The 18265-nt window shown below is 37.9% G+C and overlaps 1 protein-coding gene across 1 annotated transcript in view; it reads left to right on the top strand.

The window, feature by feature from the left end:
* Nucleotides 1-17948, top strand: part of LOC124556157 (piggyBac transposable element-derived protein 4-like) — a 105473-nt gene extending 87525 nt beyond the window's left edge. Inside the window, exon 3 of the mRNA XM_047130168.1 lies at nucleotides 17715-17948. Coding sequence (XP_046986124.1) covers nucleotides 17715-17948 — 234 coding nt within the window. The remainder of the gene's footprint in view (nucleotides 1-17714) is intronic.
* The last annotated feature ends 317 nt before the right edge of the window (nucleotides 17949-18265 follow it).

Raw genomic sequence — 18265 nt, 5'->3', positions numbered from 1 at the left:
GCTAACAGACAAGCAGCACTGCATGAAATAACTGCAGAAATGCGAAATGTACAGAAAATGTTTCCATTAGAACAGTACGGCAAAATCTGGCATTAATGGGCAACAGCAGCAGCCAACCAACATGAGTGCCTTTGCTAATGGCACATCAACTGCAGTGCCCCTCCTGGGCTTGTGACCATATGTATTGGACTCCAGACAACTGCAAAATTGTGGTCTGGTCAGATGAGTCCTGATTTAAGTTGGTAAGAGCTGATGGTAGGGTTTGAGTGTGATGCAGACCCCATGAAGTCATGGACCCTGGTTGTCAACAAGGTACTGTGCAAGCTGGTGGTGGTTCCATAATGGTGTGGGCTGTGTTTACATGTTATGGACAGGGTCCTCTGGTCCAGCTGAAGTGATCACCAACTGGAAATGGCTATAATCAGCTACTTGAGACCATTTTCAGTCATTCGCGAACTTAATGTTCCCAAACAACAATGGAATTTTCATCGGGCCACAATTGTTCACGACTGGTTTGAAAATCATTTTGCCAATTTGAGTGAATGGTTTGGCCACCCAGATAACTAGAGATGAATCCCATCTAACATTTATGGGACATAATTGAGAGGTCATTGTGTGCATAAAATTCTGCATCGGCAACACATTCACAATTATGGTCAGCTATAGAGGCAGTATGGCTCAATATTTCTGCATTGGACTTCCAATGAATTGTTGAGCCACATCATGTTGTTTCACTACACCAGGCAAAAGGAAGTCCAACTTGATTTTAGGAGGTAGCCCATGACTTTTGTCACCTCCATGTATTTATATGTTTTGTGTGTGTGCTTTTTTTCATTCATGTTAAAAACAGAGCTGTATACATGTCCTGATTCATGCCACATCATTATGATAGAAACATCAACAGATGATTTATGGAACATGTAACTAACTGACCAATTAATTAAGAATGCAGGAAAAGATATATCACTACTTACTGTAAACAATACATGTCAAGTTACAGACAGGTACAATTAAAAGATACTCACATGTAGCTTTTGTCCACAGCATTTGTCAGTAAACACACACACACACACACACACACACACACACACACACACACACACACACACAAGCAAGCACACCACATGCACACATAACCACCAGCTCCAGTGCCTTGGCCCAGAATACCATTCCTACATGGAGTTTCCATTGCTTAATTAATTAATTACAATCTCTGCAGGATTACAAGATACAACAAAAGCTTGAGGCAATAACCTAATAGGAAGTGTATATGTGACATAAGAAAACATGTTGGAGAAACATGGATATAACCAGCTAAATATCATAAAGGACAGAGAAATCTAAGAAAAACTCTTTTTTCCATCAGTGGATGTCAAAAAATGTTTTACGCCACCATTAAGAGTTGCATAATCAGCATGTTTTGATGGAAGCTTATTTATTGATAACCTTTTGAAAACAGGAAATCATTAGTTACAGCTGCTACCTGTGCAGTGAAAGTGAAAATAAACTTGCATTCTCAGTGTACCTCAGTGCAGCAAGCTGTGTCTCCAGCTGTGAACATAACTTAATTTGTGTAAAAACTCCAGTGTACTACTTGCCTCAAAGAGTCACTTCAAATATAATCCATGCATAAATTGTTTCATTATGACAAGAATGGTTGTCAGCACAGATAGTTACCTGCTGAATTCTCTTACACCACAGCAATCTCATTCAAACATTTGCTAGCTTTTGTGAGAGTTGTGGGATTATGGTTTATTCATCTCCTGATGTATATTTTCAGCTCATTTGGTTTGCATACAAGAGACATGTCAAAAATTATTAATATAGTTAAAATGATTTTTATGTTAATAAATAATAGCATTAAAATAAATAATAACACTCTTATGCTATTTCTTGGGATCTGTAACACACTGCACCAGCTCAAAGTACCAGTTTGTCCTGTGTAAATTAGTCTACTGAGTAATAACATTTTAGTGTGAATGTCTGATACAGCTTTCTTTTAAGTGGACCTAAATTCATCTGCATTATCTTATTTCCTTTTAATTTATTATAAATTTTCATTACCATGTACAGAGGTCCCTGGTTTACAGTTTGAGCCAGTGTGTGGGGAGCATAAAATTTTGTGTTGGGATGGCAGAGTTAATATTGTAACTCTGCATGCAGAGTTATAATTTACAATGCACATACGTCAAACAATATTTTTCTGTATTTTTAGTATCCACACTATGTCTGTTAAGTTAACTCAGAAAACAACACTATACCTAATAATAGACTCAAAGTAGCTTGTATATGTTACTTTTTGCGTGTACATGTCAGTTGCAGTCAGCAATACCTGTATTGCAAATACAAAGCTGCTCAGTATCTTTACTAGTTATGCAATGTGTGTCTGCCAGCTAAAATTTTTATCCACATTTAAACCTAATAATTTGACTGAGTCAGTTTCTCATATATCTTGGTTATTTTGAACAATCTTAATCTGCTCACATTTTGAATGGTTTTGAAGTGCATCATTCGAGTCTTAGATATGTTTAGATTCAACCCATTTAGCTGAAACAAAATTTCTTAAGTACTGAGGGTACTGATCATAGATTTGGGATTTTTTTTCCAAATCCTGATATTCAATTAAGACAGAAGTATCATCTGCAAATAGAACTGATGGGGAGGTGATATGAGATGGTAAGTCATTAACATAGAAGAGAAATAAGACTGGGCCTAATATGAAGCTTTGTGGAACACCCTGAGATTTTTTTTCCAGTCAGAATACAAACTAGTCCCATTTAAAGAGTTATTGTTATTGTTATGTTTGATATGTAGAATTTAAGCCATTGTATGGCATTGCCTCTAATACCATACTTTTCAACTTTGTAAATAAGCAATGCATAGTTTACAGAATCAGATGTCTTTGTGTGATCGCAGAAAATTCCTGCCACCTATTCCACTTGTCTAACGATGTATGTATTTTCTCAATGAAATGTTCTCTGCACCTATGGTGTCTTTCCCCCAATGAAAATCAAACTGATTGTCTAGAATAATAAAATATTTTGCAATGGAGTTTTGGATTTGGACAACAGCAACTTTTTCAAATATTTTGGATATGACTGGGAGAATTGATATAGGATGATAATTTCCCATGATCTCTTTTGATCCCTTTTGGAAGAGTTGTTTGACTTCAGCATATTTCAGTACCTCTGCAAAACAGACCTCTCAAAAACATTGATTCATTATTTGAGCTAGTGGGTTTGCAGTTTTGTTGTTTACTTCTTTAATAATAAGTTTGGTGTGTATTCCACCCTGACCTGCAGATTTCTCGTTTTTTTTTTTTTTTTTTTTTTTTTTTTTTTGGTGTTACGCTTGCATTTTCTTCATCATTCATAGAAAGTTTTAAAAATTTTGTAAACATTTCAGTGTTTCCATTTAGGCCAAAAGGATTAACTTTGTTGTGATAATTTGTTACATTTGCGTCAAACTTTACAACTTTATTAAAGCACTCTTGTATTTAATTTGCACTTTCAACATTGTTTCCTTCAGTGTTAACTTTCGAAATTCTTTGGTTACAGGGCTTAATGCCTAACTCAAATTTAATCACTGACCACACAGCCCTTGTCTTATTTTTATGGTTTAAAGTTAGCCTGTTATTTGCCAATGGTTTTGCTGCTTTGAAAACCCTTAAATATAGTTTTAAGTAGTCTAACATATTCAATGACATCAATATCTTTATCATATTTCATTTCTCTGTCTGGTAGTCTTTTGCTTATGGTGGAAGTTTTTATGCCCTGTGTAATCCACTTTAATTTCTTTGGCACTTTATTGCTGCACAATATTGGTAGAAATGTTTGATTACAGGCACCAAGAAAACTATTTAGGAATTTGTCAATGTTTCCATCACTTGAATTACAATGATGAAAAGGTTACTTTTTCTCTTTTAGCTTATTACACAAAATTAGTAAGTTTCCTTTGCTAAAGTTCCTTCTCACGTGGGTTTTCACACTTAAAATGCTCCTGTCAGTCTGTGGCAGCTCAATGAACAATGCACAATGATCTGAAATGCTTTTTTTAGAGTAGAATATTTTCATTAGCCTTTCAGTATTTTTCATACAATTGGCTTCGTCAAAGTTAACAGAGTGTTTTAGTTTCAGTACAATATTCAAATAGTTACAGAAAGGGGAGAAAAGGAACTAAAGACCTTTTATTCAGCATTATGTAAAACAATGTTTTATACAGGAAGAAAAGAATCACAGTAAATAACTAACTTATATAGTATCAAAACATTTTCTTCATAATTTAGGTAAAACATATATTTTGATGATTAGTTTCTAAGAATTCTTCAGTTGCATAGAATTCATTGTTTTTTAGCCAGGTTTGCAATGTATTCTTATATTTATTTAGTGGTACTGTATGAGCTGAGCATGGTCACTTATTGAAAAATTTTATGCTTAAGTACTCATAGTTATTATGGACTACAGCAAGTCTTGTGGAAGGCAAGTCCAGCAGGTGACTGTTTCTTGTACTGAGTGCATGCACATCACATCTCATGTTCAATTTTTTCAGATTTTCTCTGGCATGTATTAAACAGTTATATATGTACATGCTTGGCACTGTCATTACGCCAAGAGATTTAAAATAATTTCTGCAGGACTCTCTGGGTGCTAACCCTTCCATGCACCTGATTGCTTTCTTCTGCCATCTGAAAACACATTCAGCCCCTGTGGAGTTACCCCAAAGCAATATTCCATATTGCAGTTGAGAATGAAAAAAAGTATAGTATGAGTGGAGTAGCAATTGCTTGTTCACACTGTTTCTTAATTTATACAATAAGAAAAGTACTCGTGCTAGTTTATTACATAGATAATTGGTGTGTCCTTCCCATGAGAGCTTTCGGTCTATGATTAGTCCAAGTAATTTCACTGTTTTGTTTTCGTTTTTAGTTACTTTGAGATTAAATATTATTTCTTCTGGTTTTGTTTGATTTATGCACAGCTGGTTAGCATGACACCAGTAATTAGCCATTTGCATCATTTCTCTATTTTTGTCCAGTACACTCTGTAAGTTCTCTCCTGTACTTATTAATGTCATATCGTCAGCGTATAGTATGTTCTCACATGGTATGTAATTCGAGAAGTCATTAACAGAGACAATGAACAGAAAAGGTCCAAGAACAGAGCCTTGGGGCATTCCTCTTTCAATAGGGAGTATTTCTGATCTCTTGTTATTTGCATATACAAGTTGTAACCTATTACTTAGATAAGATTTGAATAGACTGAGTGTATCATCTTCAATGCCATAGTGATTTAACTTTTTGATGAGTATGTCATGTGACACCAAGTCAAATGCTTTACTTAGGTAAATAAGTGTTCCAGACATTTATACCCTTTCTTCATACCCTTCATAAACATTGCTCACCAAAGCTTCCACTGCTTTTACAGTTGATAGGTGTAACCTGAAGCCAAACTGTTGTTCATTTAAAATTTTGTTGGTTTCAAAATACCTGTATATCTGCTTATGCACACAATTATCAGCTAACTTGGATATGATTGGTACTATTGAAATGGGTCTGTAATTATTTGGGAGGTTTCCTTCACCTTTTTTGTACACAGGCAATGTAACTGTGAGCTTAAGACAGTCGGGGAATATTCCTTCATCAAGTACTCTGTTTGATAGTGAGAGAAGTGGCATTTCAATTTCTTTTACTATACAGGGTGATTCAAAAAGAATACCACAACTTTAAAAATGTGTATTTAATGAAAGAAACATAATATAACCTTCTGTTATACATCATTACAAAGAGTATTTAAAAAGGTTTTTTTTCACTCAAAAACAAGTTCAGAGATGTTCAATATGGCCCCCTCCAGACACACGAGCAATATCAACCCGATACTCCAACTCGTTCCACACTCTCTGTAGCGTATCAGGCGTAATAGTTTGGATAGCTGCTGTTATTTCTCATTTCAAATCATCAATGGTGGCTGGGAGAGGTGGCCGAAACACCATATCCTTAACATACCCCCATAAGAAAAAATCGCAGGGGTAAGATCAGGGCTTCTTGGAGGCCAGTGATGAAGTGCTCTGTCACGGGCTGCATGGCGGCCGATCCATCGCCTCGGGTAGTTGACGTTCAGGTTTCATAACTAACCTTTTTCATAGGACTCTCCATACAGTTGATTGTGGAATTTGCAGCTCTGTGCTAGCTCTGCGAGTCGATTTTCCTGGGCTGTGAACAAATGCTTGCTGGATGCGTGCTACATTTTCATCACTCGTTCTCAGCCGTCCAGAACTTTTCCCTTTGCACAAACACCCATTCTCTGTAAACTGTTTATACCAACGTTTAATACACCACCTATCAGGAGGTTTACCACCATACTTCGTTCGAAATGCGCGCTGAACAACTGTCGTCGATTCACTTCTGCCGTACTCAATAACACAAAAAGGTTTCTGTTGAGCAGTCGCCATCTTAGCATCAACTGACGCTGACGCCTAGTCAACAGCGCCTCAAGCGAACAAATGTACAACTAAATGAAACTTTATAGCTCCCTTAATTCGCTGACAGATAGTGCTTAGCTCTGCCTTTTGTCGTTGCAGAGTTTTAAATTCCTAAAGTTGTGGTATTCTTTTTGAATCACCCTGTACATTTAATGATGAGATTACTGAGTCCATAATAGTCTTCTGTTTTGGAATTACTTAATTTGTTTATTGACTTATGAATATCATTTAATGTGATTTGGGTCCAAGTGAACTTCTCACTTCTTGTCTGTTTTGCACAAGTGAGCAATGCTTCTGCATCAGAGGCGGAATTGATGGGTGGGGTGGTGACACTATTTACAAAATATTCATTGAGAATATAGCAGTCAATAGGGATATTCCTTTCGTTATTGGTATTATTAATCTCCCTTTTAATGACAGTCCAGGCAACTTTACATTTATTTTTAGAATTTAAAATACACTCCTGGAAATTGAAATAAGAACACCGTGAATTCATTGTCCCAGGAAGGGGAAACTTTATTGACACATTCCTGGGGTCAGATACATCACATGATCACACTGACAGAACCACAGGCACATAGACACAGGCAACAGAGCATGCAAAATGTCGGCACTAGTACAGTGTATATCCACCTTTCGCAGCAATGCAGGCTGCTATTCTCCCATGGAGACGATCGTAGAGATGCTGGATGTAGTCCTGTGGAACGGCTTGCCATGCCATTTCGACCTGGCGCCTCAGTTGGACCAGCGTTCGTGCTGGACGTGCAGACCGCGTGAGACGACGCTTCATCCAGTCCCAAACATGCTCAATGGGGGACAGATCCGGAGATCTTGCTGGCCAGGGTAGTTGACTTACACCTTCTAGAGCACGTTGGGTGGCACGGGATACATGCGGACGTGCATTGTCCTGTTGGAACAGCAAGTTCCCTTGCCGGTCTAGGAATGGTAGAACGATGGGTTCGATGACGGTTTGGATGTACCGTGCACTATTCAGTGTCCCCTCGACGATCACCAGTGGTGTACGGCCAGTGTAGGAGATCGCTCCCCACACCATGATGCCGGGTGTTGGCCCTGTGTGCCTCGGTCGTATGCAGTCCTGATTGTGGCGCTCACCTGCACGGCGCCAAACACGCATACGACCATCATTGGCACCAAGGCAGAAGCGACTCTCATCGCTGAAGACGACACGTCTCCATTCGTCCCTCCATTCACGCCTGTCGCGACACCACTGGAGGCGGGCTGCACGATGTTGAGGCGTGAGCGGAAGACAGCCTAACGGTGTGTGGGACCGTAGCCCAGCTTCATGGAGATGGTTGCGAATGGTCCTCGCCGATACCCCAGGAGCAACAGTGTCCCTAATTTGCTGGGAAGTGGCGGTGCGATCCCCTACGGCACTGCGTAGGATCCTACCGTCTTGGCGTGCATCCGTGCGTCGCTGCGGTCCGGTCCCTGGTCGACGGGCATGTGCACCTTCCGCCGACCACTGGCGACAACATCGATGTACTGTGGAGACCTCACGCCCCACGTGTTGAGCAATTCAGCGGTACGTCCACCCGGTCTCCCGCATGCCCACTATACGCCCTCGTTCAAAGTCCGTCAACTGCACATACGGTTCACGTCCACGCTGTCGCGGCATGCTACCAGTGTTAAAGACTGCGATGGAGCTCTGTATGCCACGGCAAACTGGCTGACACTGATGGCGGCGGTGCACAAATGCTGCGCAGCTAGCGCCATTCGACGGCCAACACCGCGGTTCCTGGTGTGTCCGCTGTGCCGTGCGTGTGATCATTGCTTGTACAGCCCTCTCGCAGTGTCCGGAGCAAGTATGGTGGGTCTGACACACCGGTGTCAATGTGTTCTTTTTTCCATTTCCAGGAGTGTATATTCATCACTTGCACAGCACTTAGCATTTTTTATTTCTAATCTGTAAAGGTTTCTCGTTTTAGTGTAATTTTCCTTGTCCCTATCACTGTTATGAGATTTGTCTTTCATAATCATCAGTAGTATTCTGAGTTTGTTAAGTTGTGGGGTGTACCACTTGCTAATATTTTGTTGCTTATGAGTAATATTACTCTGGTACATTTTGGTTACCAAGGGGCATGTCATTTCTACTATATGCTTGATCTCTGTCAGGAAAATAGAAAATACATTTATTAAACATTTTCTTGTTATCCATTACATGAGTCCAATTCATTTCTTTTAACTGGTTTATCATTTTGTTTACATTTGATTCACCTAGAATTCTATATGTCACTTCTCTCTCTGTAGAACTGAAGGCTGACTTTTCTATTTGAAGCCATAGCCCAGCATGATCTGATACTCCTAATTCTTTTACATCACATTGTATGGAGTCTCTTTGTACATTGCTAATTATGTTATCAAGGCATGCGTTCAGTCTAGTGGGTTTTTCATTGAGTCAGTAATAGTTTAACGACTTCAGAGTGTTAATCATATGAATTACATTTTTTCTCTTTGCCCTTATATCTATGTTAATATTACCTACAATTACAATTCAATGCTGTTTGTATTTTGACAACAGCAATATTAAAGTGTTAATTTTTTCTATAAATACTATCTCATCAGAGCCTGGGATTCGATAGATTGAGACAATTACAGTTTTCTGTTCATGCATTACCACACCAGCTACTCCTATTGTAGCTTCAAGGCATATTCTACTAAGGTCTATAACTGAGTAATGCAATTCAAGGTTACTTTTGACATATATTGACACCCCACCATGTGGGATACTTTTTCTGCAGTAACATGTAACTAACGAATATCCAAGAGGAACACACAAGTCTATTTCAGGGTCTTTCATCCAGTGTTCGTTGATGCATAGAACACTGCAGTTGATTTTATTGAGCCAGTATTGTAATTCATCGATTTTACACCTAAGAGATTGTACATTTATATGAATGAGGAGGAAACTGTCACTGATACATAATGGTATTCTACTTTCACAGAACCTTCTGTATTCATTTATTTTTGCTACATGATCCAGGGTTGCACAATTATCTGAATGAATTAGACTGCTGCAGTTTCTACTTAATGTGGTTTCTAACTTTCCTTCATCTGTAATGTCGTTTTCTCTTAAAAAAAAAAAAAAAAGAAAGAAAAAAAAGGAGGTGTACAGTCATGCTCTGTGGGACTGTCTTTTAGGACAAGGCTGCTGTGTGCTTGTATTTCATTTACAACTTTGTTTATCTCCTGACACAAAAATGTTTTCCCATGGTAATTTAGATGCTCACCATGTTTAGTGTGCAAATTTCTTTCAAGTCTGTTAATATCCACTACATTGCATTTAGCATAAATGGAACATAGTTGTTTGATTTTAACATTTTTTTACGAATCTCTTTGTTAACACATGAATTATAGATCAAGTCATGTCTATGAGGTATCATCACAACAATAGTGTTTTCCATCTTACTTATATCTAAAAAAAATTTCAAACCTGTTATACACTTTTTGGCTTCATTACGTGCTACATGATTTGCACCAGTCACACAAACAACAAAGTCACTGTCCCTTGTTGTATTCTTGTGTTCTGAGATGTCTTCATCAATATTTTCTGTCTTTGCACCAGGTTTTCTGATGCCAGTTGCACTAAGATCCGTATTCACATCATGTAGAATATTTGCTAGCTTTCTTCTGTGGCTGTCTGCTACAAAAAGCACATTGTGTTACTTTGTTCACTGTTTCTGGCTGTTGGCAATGTTTTTGCAGCTCCTTACAATGTTTTTATCTTCATGTTGGGTGGCTTGTTCACTTTCAATGTTTATGGAGTTGCTGCTGCTTTCTGATAACACACTGAACTTGTTTGTACACACGAGATTAGGTTTATTCCATGTATTTTGTTGTGAGCATGGCACTTTTTTAGTCACTTAGATCTATACAAAATTTACACACATGTTCCTACAAATAATGTGTTGGAATGTTGACAGTACAGGTTGCTGGTTGGCCATTGTCTCTGGTAGATTCAAAGAAATTCAATTTGAAACCACATTTCTTTACCATGTCAGTGAATCTTGAAGTACGTCTATTCTCACATGTGATATTGACATTAAAATCAGTAGCTATTAGAATTTTTTCTTTTTTTTCTAGAAAGGTCTTCTAGTATAATTTGAAGCTTAGATAAGAATAGTTCTGTTGTTGATCTCCCTGGGATGCTATATATTGAGATAACTATAACATTTACTGGTAAGTCCATTATTTCTATACAACTACTCTGAAACACACATTCTTCATTTAAATAATTGCTCATTTAAATAAGCAACTCTAGTATTTGAACATTCTGAAAGAATGATTTCCAATTGTTCTATTCTAGAGCTTTTGTTGTTTAAAGCATCATTGTTTAAACCATTTATGTTCCAGTGCATTACAACATACTTTGACTATTACTTATAGGCTATAGTACATTTCTTGCCAGATATTAGTTCGGATTTGTCTTTCTTAATGATACACAAATTTTTTCACTCCCATTACTAGCTATAAGTTTCCCTTATTTCTTTAAAACCTGGCAAGTATCTATGAACATCTTACCGACTATTTTTGAGCCCAACCTATTCAGATGAAAACCATTTGTGGCAAGACACTTTGCACTTAGAAAGTTGTTGGGATTATTACATTGAAGATCTGCCTTGCAATTGTTTCCCATGGTCAAAAACACCAGCTGTGGCCATATTAAGATTCATAAGTACCCTGAAAAAATATGTGAGAAATTGTGTGCTGTTTTTTGGAGACAACTAACAGTGCCGTGTTAATCTAGAAAGCGTGCAACTGTCTCAATACAATCAGTTTCAGCCCTAAATGTCCAAACTAAACTCCCACCAGTATGATGTGTGGAGAAGGTAGGGAACTGAACTCCTAAAATGGACCTTTGCTAAGTAGCATTGAGTTCTCTTCACTGATGAATTCATGGCTTGTGTGACATTTAATAACCATTGTAAAACTTGAGTGCATAGGCAGCCAGGTACCAATGTATGTCTACGTCTACACCTACATAGATATTTCACAAGCCACCAATGGTGCATGGGAAAGAGTACCCCATACCACTACTTACCATTTCCTTTCCTACTCCACTCAAAAACAGAGCAGGGGAAAAATGACTGTCGATATGCCTCCCTATGAGCACTAATTTCTCATATCTCATCTGCAGGTCCTTATGCTCTATTAATGTTTGCAACTGTAGAATCATTTGGCAGGCACCCTCAAATGCCAGTACTCTAAATTTTGTCAATAGTGCTTCTTGAAAAGAAAAGTTACTGAAGCATCTCCATAACACTTATGTGTTGTTAGAACCTACCGGTAACAAATCTAGCAGCCTGTCTCAGGATTGCTTCAACGTCTTCCTTCAATCTGACCTGGTATATATCCAAAACCCTTGAGCAGTGCTCAAGAATAGGTCACACTAGTGTACTATATGTTGTCTCCTTTACAAGGGAATCACTCTTTCCTAAAATTCTCCCAATAAACTGAAGTCGACCATTCACCTTCCCTACTACAGTTCTCACATGCTCGTTTCACCTCACGTCATTTTTCAGCATTACATACAGATATTTAAATGACTATATTGTGTCAAGTAGGACACTAATAATACCATATCCAAACATTACAGGTTTCATCTTCCTTCAATTCCCCATTATGTTACATTTTTTCACATTCAGGGCTCACTCCTATTCATCACACCATCTGGAAATTTTGTCTAAGTCATGTTTGTATCTTCCTACAGTCTCTTAAAGTTGGCACCTCACCTTACACCATGGCATTATCAGCTAACAACCACAGATTGCAGCCTACCCTGTCTGTCAAATCATTTGTGTAAATAGGGAACAGCAGCGGTCCTCTCACTCTTCCCTGGGGCACTGCTGACAATACCCTTGTCTCTAATGAACACTCACCAATGAACACTCACCTTCGAGGACAACATACTGGGTTCTAATATGTAAGAAGTTTTTGAGCCACTCACATATCTGTGAACTTATTTCATATGCTCATACCTTTGTTAACAGCCTGCAATGGGGCACTGTGTCAAATGCTTTCCAGAAATCTAGAAATATGAAATCTACCTGATGCCCTTCATCCAAAGTTCTCAGCATATCATGCGAGAAAAGGGCAAGTGGAGTTTTTCACAAGTAATGCTTTCTACAACCATGCTGATTCATGGACATAAGTTTCTCAGTGTCAAGAAAATTTATTATATTTGAACTGAGAATATGTTCAAGGATTGTGCAGCAAACAGAAGTTGGTCTGTAATTCTGTGGTTCCATTGTCTCACCTTTTTTATATATTGGAGTCACCTGTCCTTTTTTACAGTCACTTGGAACTTTGTTCTGGGCATGAGATTCATGATAAATTCAAGCTAGGTAAGGGGCCAATGCCGTAGAGTAGGCCTACCCTCTGTAAATTCGAACTGAGATCCCAACTGGACCTGGTGATCTACTTGCTTTCAAATCCTTCAGTTGTTTCTCTAGACCAGGTACTCTTATTGCTATATTATTCATATGGGAGTCTGTCCAATGGTCAAATGACAGTGTTTAATAGATTCTCCTGTGTGAATTATTTCTTGACTGTGAAACTTAAAACTTCGGGTTTTGTTTTGCTATCTTCAACTGCCACACCAGACCGGTCAACAAGGGACCTAGTGGAAGTCTTAGACCAGCTTACTGATTTTACATATGACCAGAAGTTTCTCTGGTTCTCTGCCAGATCTTATGCTAAGGTGTGATTGTGGTAGATTTTGTATGCTTCGCACATGGATCTTTCGACAAATGCTCAAATCTTTACTAACCTTTGCTTGTCATCATCTATGCATTCCCTTTTCAACTTAGGGTGCAACAGCCTCTACTTCCTCAGCATCCACCAAATTTTGCTATTAAACCATGGTAGGTCCTTTCCATCCTTTATCCACTTATTAGGGATGTAACTCTCCAGACCAAAATTTACAATTTGCTTAAACTTTGCCCATAATTCCTCTACATTCCTCTTACTGGAACTAAGTGATGCCAATTAACTGTCTAAGTGAGATGTTAATAACCGCTTATCTTCTCTACTTAGCAGAAACACTCTCCTAACCTTCTTGACTGATTTATTAACTTTTTAATCATTATTGCTATAATGACATCATGATTGCTATTCCCCATTTCTATACTCACATTGTCAGTAAGGTCTGGCCTATTTGTAGCTACAAGGTCTTAGATATTTCCATTATGTATTGGCTTCTTAGCTAGCTCCTCATGACAATTTTCAGCAAACATGTTCAAAAGTATTTCTCATGACTGCCTATCTGCAACGCCAACAATGAATTCATAGACATCCTAGTCTATACTCGGTAGGTTAAAGTCACTTCCAACTAGTATTGCATGATCTGGGTGTTTGTGCACTATTGACTGAAGACTTTCTTTGAATGACTCCAAAACTGTCACAACAGTAACTGGTGCCCAGCAAAAACATCCAACAATTTACTTGGTTTCACCTACACCTGTTATATGCGACCAGATGAATTCACTGTCACACTCAACTTCGTCCTAAGTAGGGACAATATTTTTGTCAACTGCTATGAACACTCCCCTTCCTATGGCCTCTAATCTGTCTTTCCAAAACATGCACCATGACTTGCTAAATATCTCAGAGCTTCCACTTTGGGTGTGCTGTCTCAGACATGCAGTTCCATAGGTTCAACAAAGAAGTGGGCTGGTATCACATTTGGATATTTAATGTTTCTCATAAATATCAAGGGTATTTTGGAGACTCAACAACATCACAGCAGAATGCTCTAGTCTATTGACTAATCCTACAGTCTATGTATTGGTGATGTGTGTGCCTTTCAAGATGATAATACATGAGCATCCTGCACCTAACTCATGAGGCATTTCCTTCAGGAAGATAGAATCAATTGAATGGTATAGCATGTGGAACCTGGTGACCTGAACCTCGCTGATTATGTGTAGGACTAGTTAAATCTTGCACCATGTTGTTGCAAGAACCCTCCTCACACAGTGAATGACTTCAGGAGGCTGCGATTGAAGAAATGGAACAAGCTTGAGCAGTAGTGTCTTCACCAAGTAGTGGCCAACATGCCAAGGTGGATTCAAGCTTGTTACACTGAACAGTTTGGAGCAACATGGTATATAATATCAACCATCTGTAGAATTTGATTGCACAGATGTGCAAAACATGCACTTCCGGACAGAATGACTTTGTTATAATTATCATTTTGTTTTTATTTCAGACTAAAGCTACATTTAAGTTTCATCAGATTTATTATTGCCTTCCCTGGTCCCCTTGAAATTAATCCCACACACGTTCACAGATATGCAGGTGATGCAAAACTTTCATAAGTAAACTGCCATAAAGCTAGAAAAGTTTATGAAAGAGCTGCCAGTATTTCAAGAGATTGACTGATACAGAATACTGGCATCCAAAACTTTGTAAAAGAAGTGAAAATGGTTGTCATCCAATTCTATTAATGATTTGAAATGTAGGATGAAAATATGAATTATTTTAGTTTAAATACAGAAAGGGGTCATACACAAAATGAAACAGGCATATGGGGAAAATGATAATCACTATGCTGCTTAATAATTAGCAGTTACCTCTTGCCACAGGTGCCTCCATGTCATTTCCAGTCCTGCATCCAAAGAAACACAAATTATACATAAGTTCACCTAAAACATACCCACTGAATCCCAAAAGGAGTGGTGTGACAGTACTCATAATTTGTATAAGAAATTTGATTATGTCATTTTTATGACTGTTAATCAGTACATTAAAAACTCGGAAAATAGCTAGGAAACATTAACTTCATTTATTGACTCAATCATTTTTTGTGGTACTGGTATAATGATAACAGTTTAGGCACAAGTTATCATAAAGTTAACTATATGCACCGAAAAATCAACAAACTCTTCTGGAGCTATTCAGCACAGCTGCCTCCTGCAGTTGCCAACAAAGCAAAAGGTGCTGTGTTAAGTCTTGTTGACTGTTTAAAGGCACTTTCTGGATAACCCTAGCATCCAGTAATGTGCTTAGACTTCTATTTGCACATGGCTTTTATCTTATCAACTATTTCCCCGTATGTAGTCATCTTCTCATTTCAGATCTTTTGTGATTTATAGATGGTTATAGATGTTGTTGATATCAGGAAGATGACTTTCTCAGCTTTGTTGATCATTGTTATGTTATGTTGACTGCATCAGGTTGTTTTATTACTTATTGCACTGTTGTTCCAGTAAATTTTGCATTTTTCAGATTCTGCAACATCCAATGTTTGTCTCTGCAGCATGATGGAAAATCTTTCATTAACTGATATTGCTGTAACAACTTCTACTGTACTGTTCTGGAGATCTCATCATGCTTTTCATAAAAAAAATTCTGGGTGCCAGTTTTGTACATCAGATCCTCACAATTCCTGTAGCTATCATGTATGCCTAACTCCTTCATGACATAGCACAAGTAGTTCCTTGCCACAATGACCTGACTTTGTATTGCTGCCGGGAAGTTCTTCAGTTTTTATGTGGAAACCTGTGTATATCAACCAATTTTTGAATATATTATTTATTTATATTTCTGTAAGAGTTGCACATAATCTTTAATGGTCACTAGTTTCAAATGTGTTCATTCAGTTTAAAAGCATACCCTGCATCTGTAATATTTGACTGTAACATAATTTTTACTGCACATTTGAAACACTTGAACAGGTATTTCAAAATGTTCCATTGGAATTATATTACAGTCAGATAATATCTCTTGTATTATAAGAGATTTAGGCAATGGTTTGAAAATGAATGCACATGTTTGAAACTAGTTATTATTAAAATGATATGCTGGTTAGCAGAAAACTAAATAAATGACAAATGAAATGAGTTGTAGGACCTTTACACCAATGCAGTGTTGGAACTGCACAGTTGTTCATTGCTTGCAAATCAACACAATTCTTGTTGATGTACGGTAATATACCATTATCATTATTATTATTGTTGTTATGTATTACTTGTTAAGCATACATACATAGGTGGGTTAGAACAAGTAAAATGGCAATATTCACACACTATGCTAGTCTACCCATGAGTGGAAATAGTCCAATTGGATCTGAGTGGATACCTGTTTGATACTGATTTCATGAGTAAATGAATTTGACATCTTTGTAACAGTGTGGTGATCCTCTTTTGAACTTCATAAGACACAAAAAAGGTAGAAGAATTATCCTCATTCATTGACACTCGCATAGATATTGGCATGCCCATCTCATTCATTGGTGTCCCAGATACAGCTTGACATTGTTTTGGTCAAGTAATCAGGTAGGAGAGGGAGGAGCAGTACATACAACATCTCTCAGAACCATGAGGAGTTCTTGAAACCATCGGGACATAAATCGGAATTTGTATGACTGGAGCATTATCTTCCTGAAGCGGCAGGTTACCTTTAGGCTGCTGTAGACAATCAGACATATCCACATCATTCAAAAGGATGCTCTTGTATCAAACACCAGTGCCAGGCAGTTGCAAGTATGTCAATGTTTCCACTTTATCCTCTATATAAATAAGTCATACAGGAGTACTTCCAGCACATGCCTGAACAGTGCTTCGTTGGCAAGAAGAATGAGTCACCTCATGCAGTTTTCAGCTTATTAAAACCATGTCACTAGCTGGTACCAAAGTTTATTGCAACTTACTACTCCAGGTAAGCTATGACTTATACTACACTTTGCGTCGTGTTCCTGTACTCTCTTTGCTCTGAGATGTTCAGTGAGCAGAGATGTGTGTGGGGTGATGTATTTCATGTTCTTAGCATAGAGATAGTTTCACAAGAACTGCAGTTGTTGGGTGCCACTGTCAAAATTTGTCCCTATTTAACAAACAGCTTGGTTTCCTGCTAAAAGAAAACAAAATCATTCAGATTTAGAATGTTAATAGCCTACATTCATAGTAATCCCTCTGTCAAGAGCACCTTCATTGTTCATTCTACTTTTCCTGACACCAAACAGCTCTGACAAACACCACAGCAATCATTCTCCACATGAACTGATGACAAAACAGAGTATGAATGCAACTGTGTGTCCATGTCTGGTGCTATCACAGTCTGTGATTTGTCTCAAGTAAGAGGGTAGAATCGATTGCATGTACTTGTTAGGTGCCAGAAAAAAGATAGCTTAAGTGTAACATCCTAAAATGGCAGTTGTAGCAAACTGTTTCGTTAAATAAATTATAAACCATACTGACAGTGTTTCTGTCAATGTATAGTGTGATGTGAAAGAATATGGAGTTACTAAAGTTTTATCAGTTGATAATGGATTAAGGATCATGTTTCCCATTCAAACAACAACTAGTGGCAATGAAACTGTCCCACTTGTAGAAATAACTTATGACAGTGTTACTATAGAAGAAACTGGAGCAGACCAACATCACCAAGAAGAAAGAGAATCATCTAAGGAAGGTAACAGCCTTCAAATTGTCAATGATATTAGCAATCTGTGAACCTGGATGGATATTATAAATGATAATCTTAGGATAAGACCAGGTAAGGAAGGTCTACGAGACATTAGTGAAAAAACGTAGAATTTTCTGAGGATAGCGAGGCAAGAATGTGTTTACTGTTTTTCAATGCTACTGTTATCTTTTAAATGACAGAAACATTTAAGTAAACACAGCTTGTTGACTTTCAAACAAAAAATGCTGTGTATTGCTTTTGTAATAGGTTCTTCAATTCTAATGCAGGCTCTCTCACAAGAAATTGTTTAAGAGACTGGTAAAGCTTATCAAAAATTCTCTCTAACCATGAACTGTCCCACAAC

Source organism: Schistocerca americana, chromosome X (genome assembly GCF_021461395.2).
Source record: "Schistocerca americana isolate TAMUIC-IGC-003095 chromosome X, iqSchAmer2.1, whole genome shotgun sequence".
NCBI lineage: Eukaryota > Metazoa > Arthropoda > Insecta > Orthoptera > Acrididae > Schistocerca > Schistocerca americana.
This window is presented reverse-complemented; position numbering and strand designations above follow the sequence as displayed.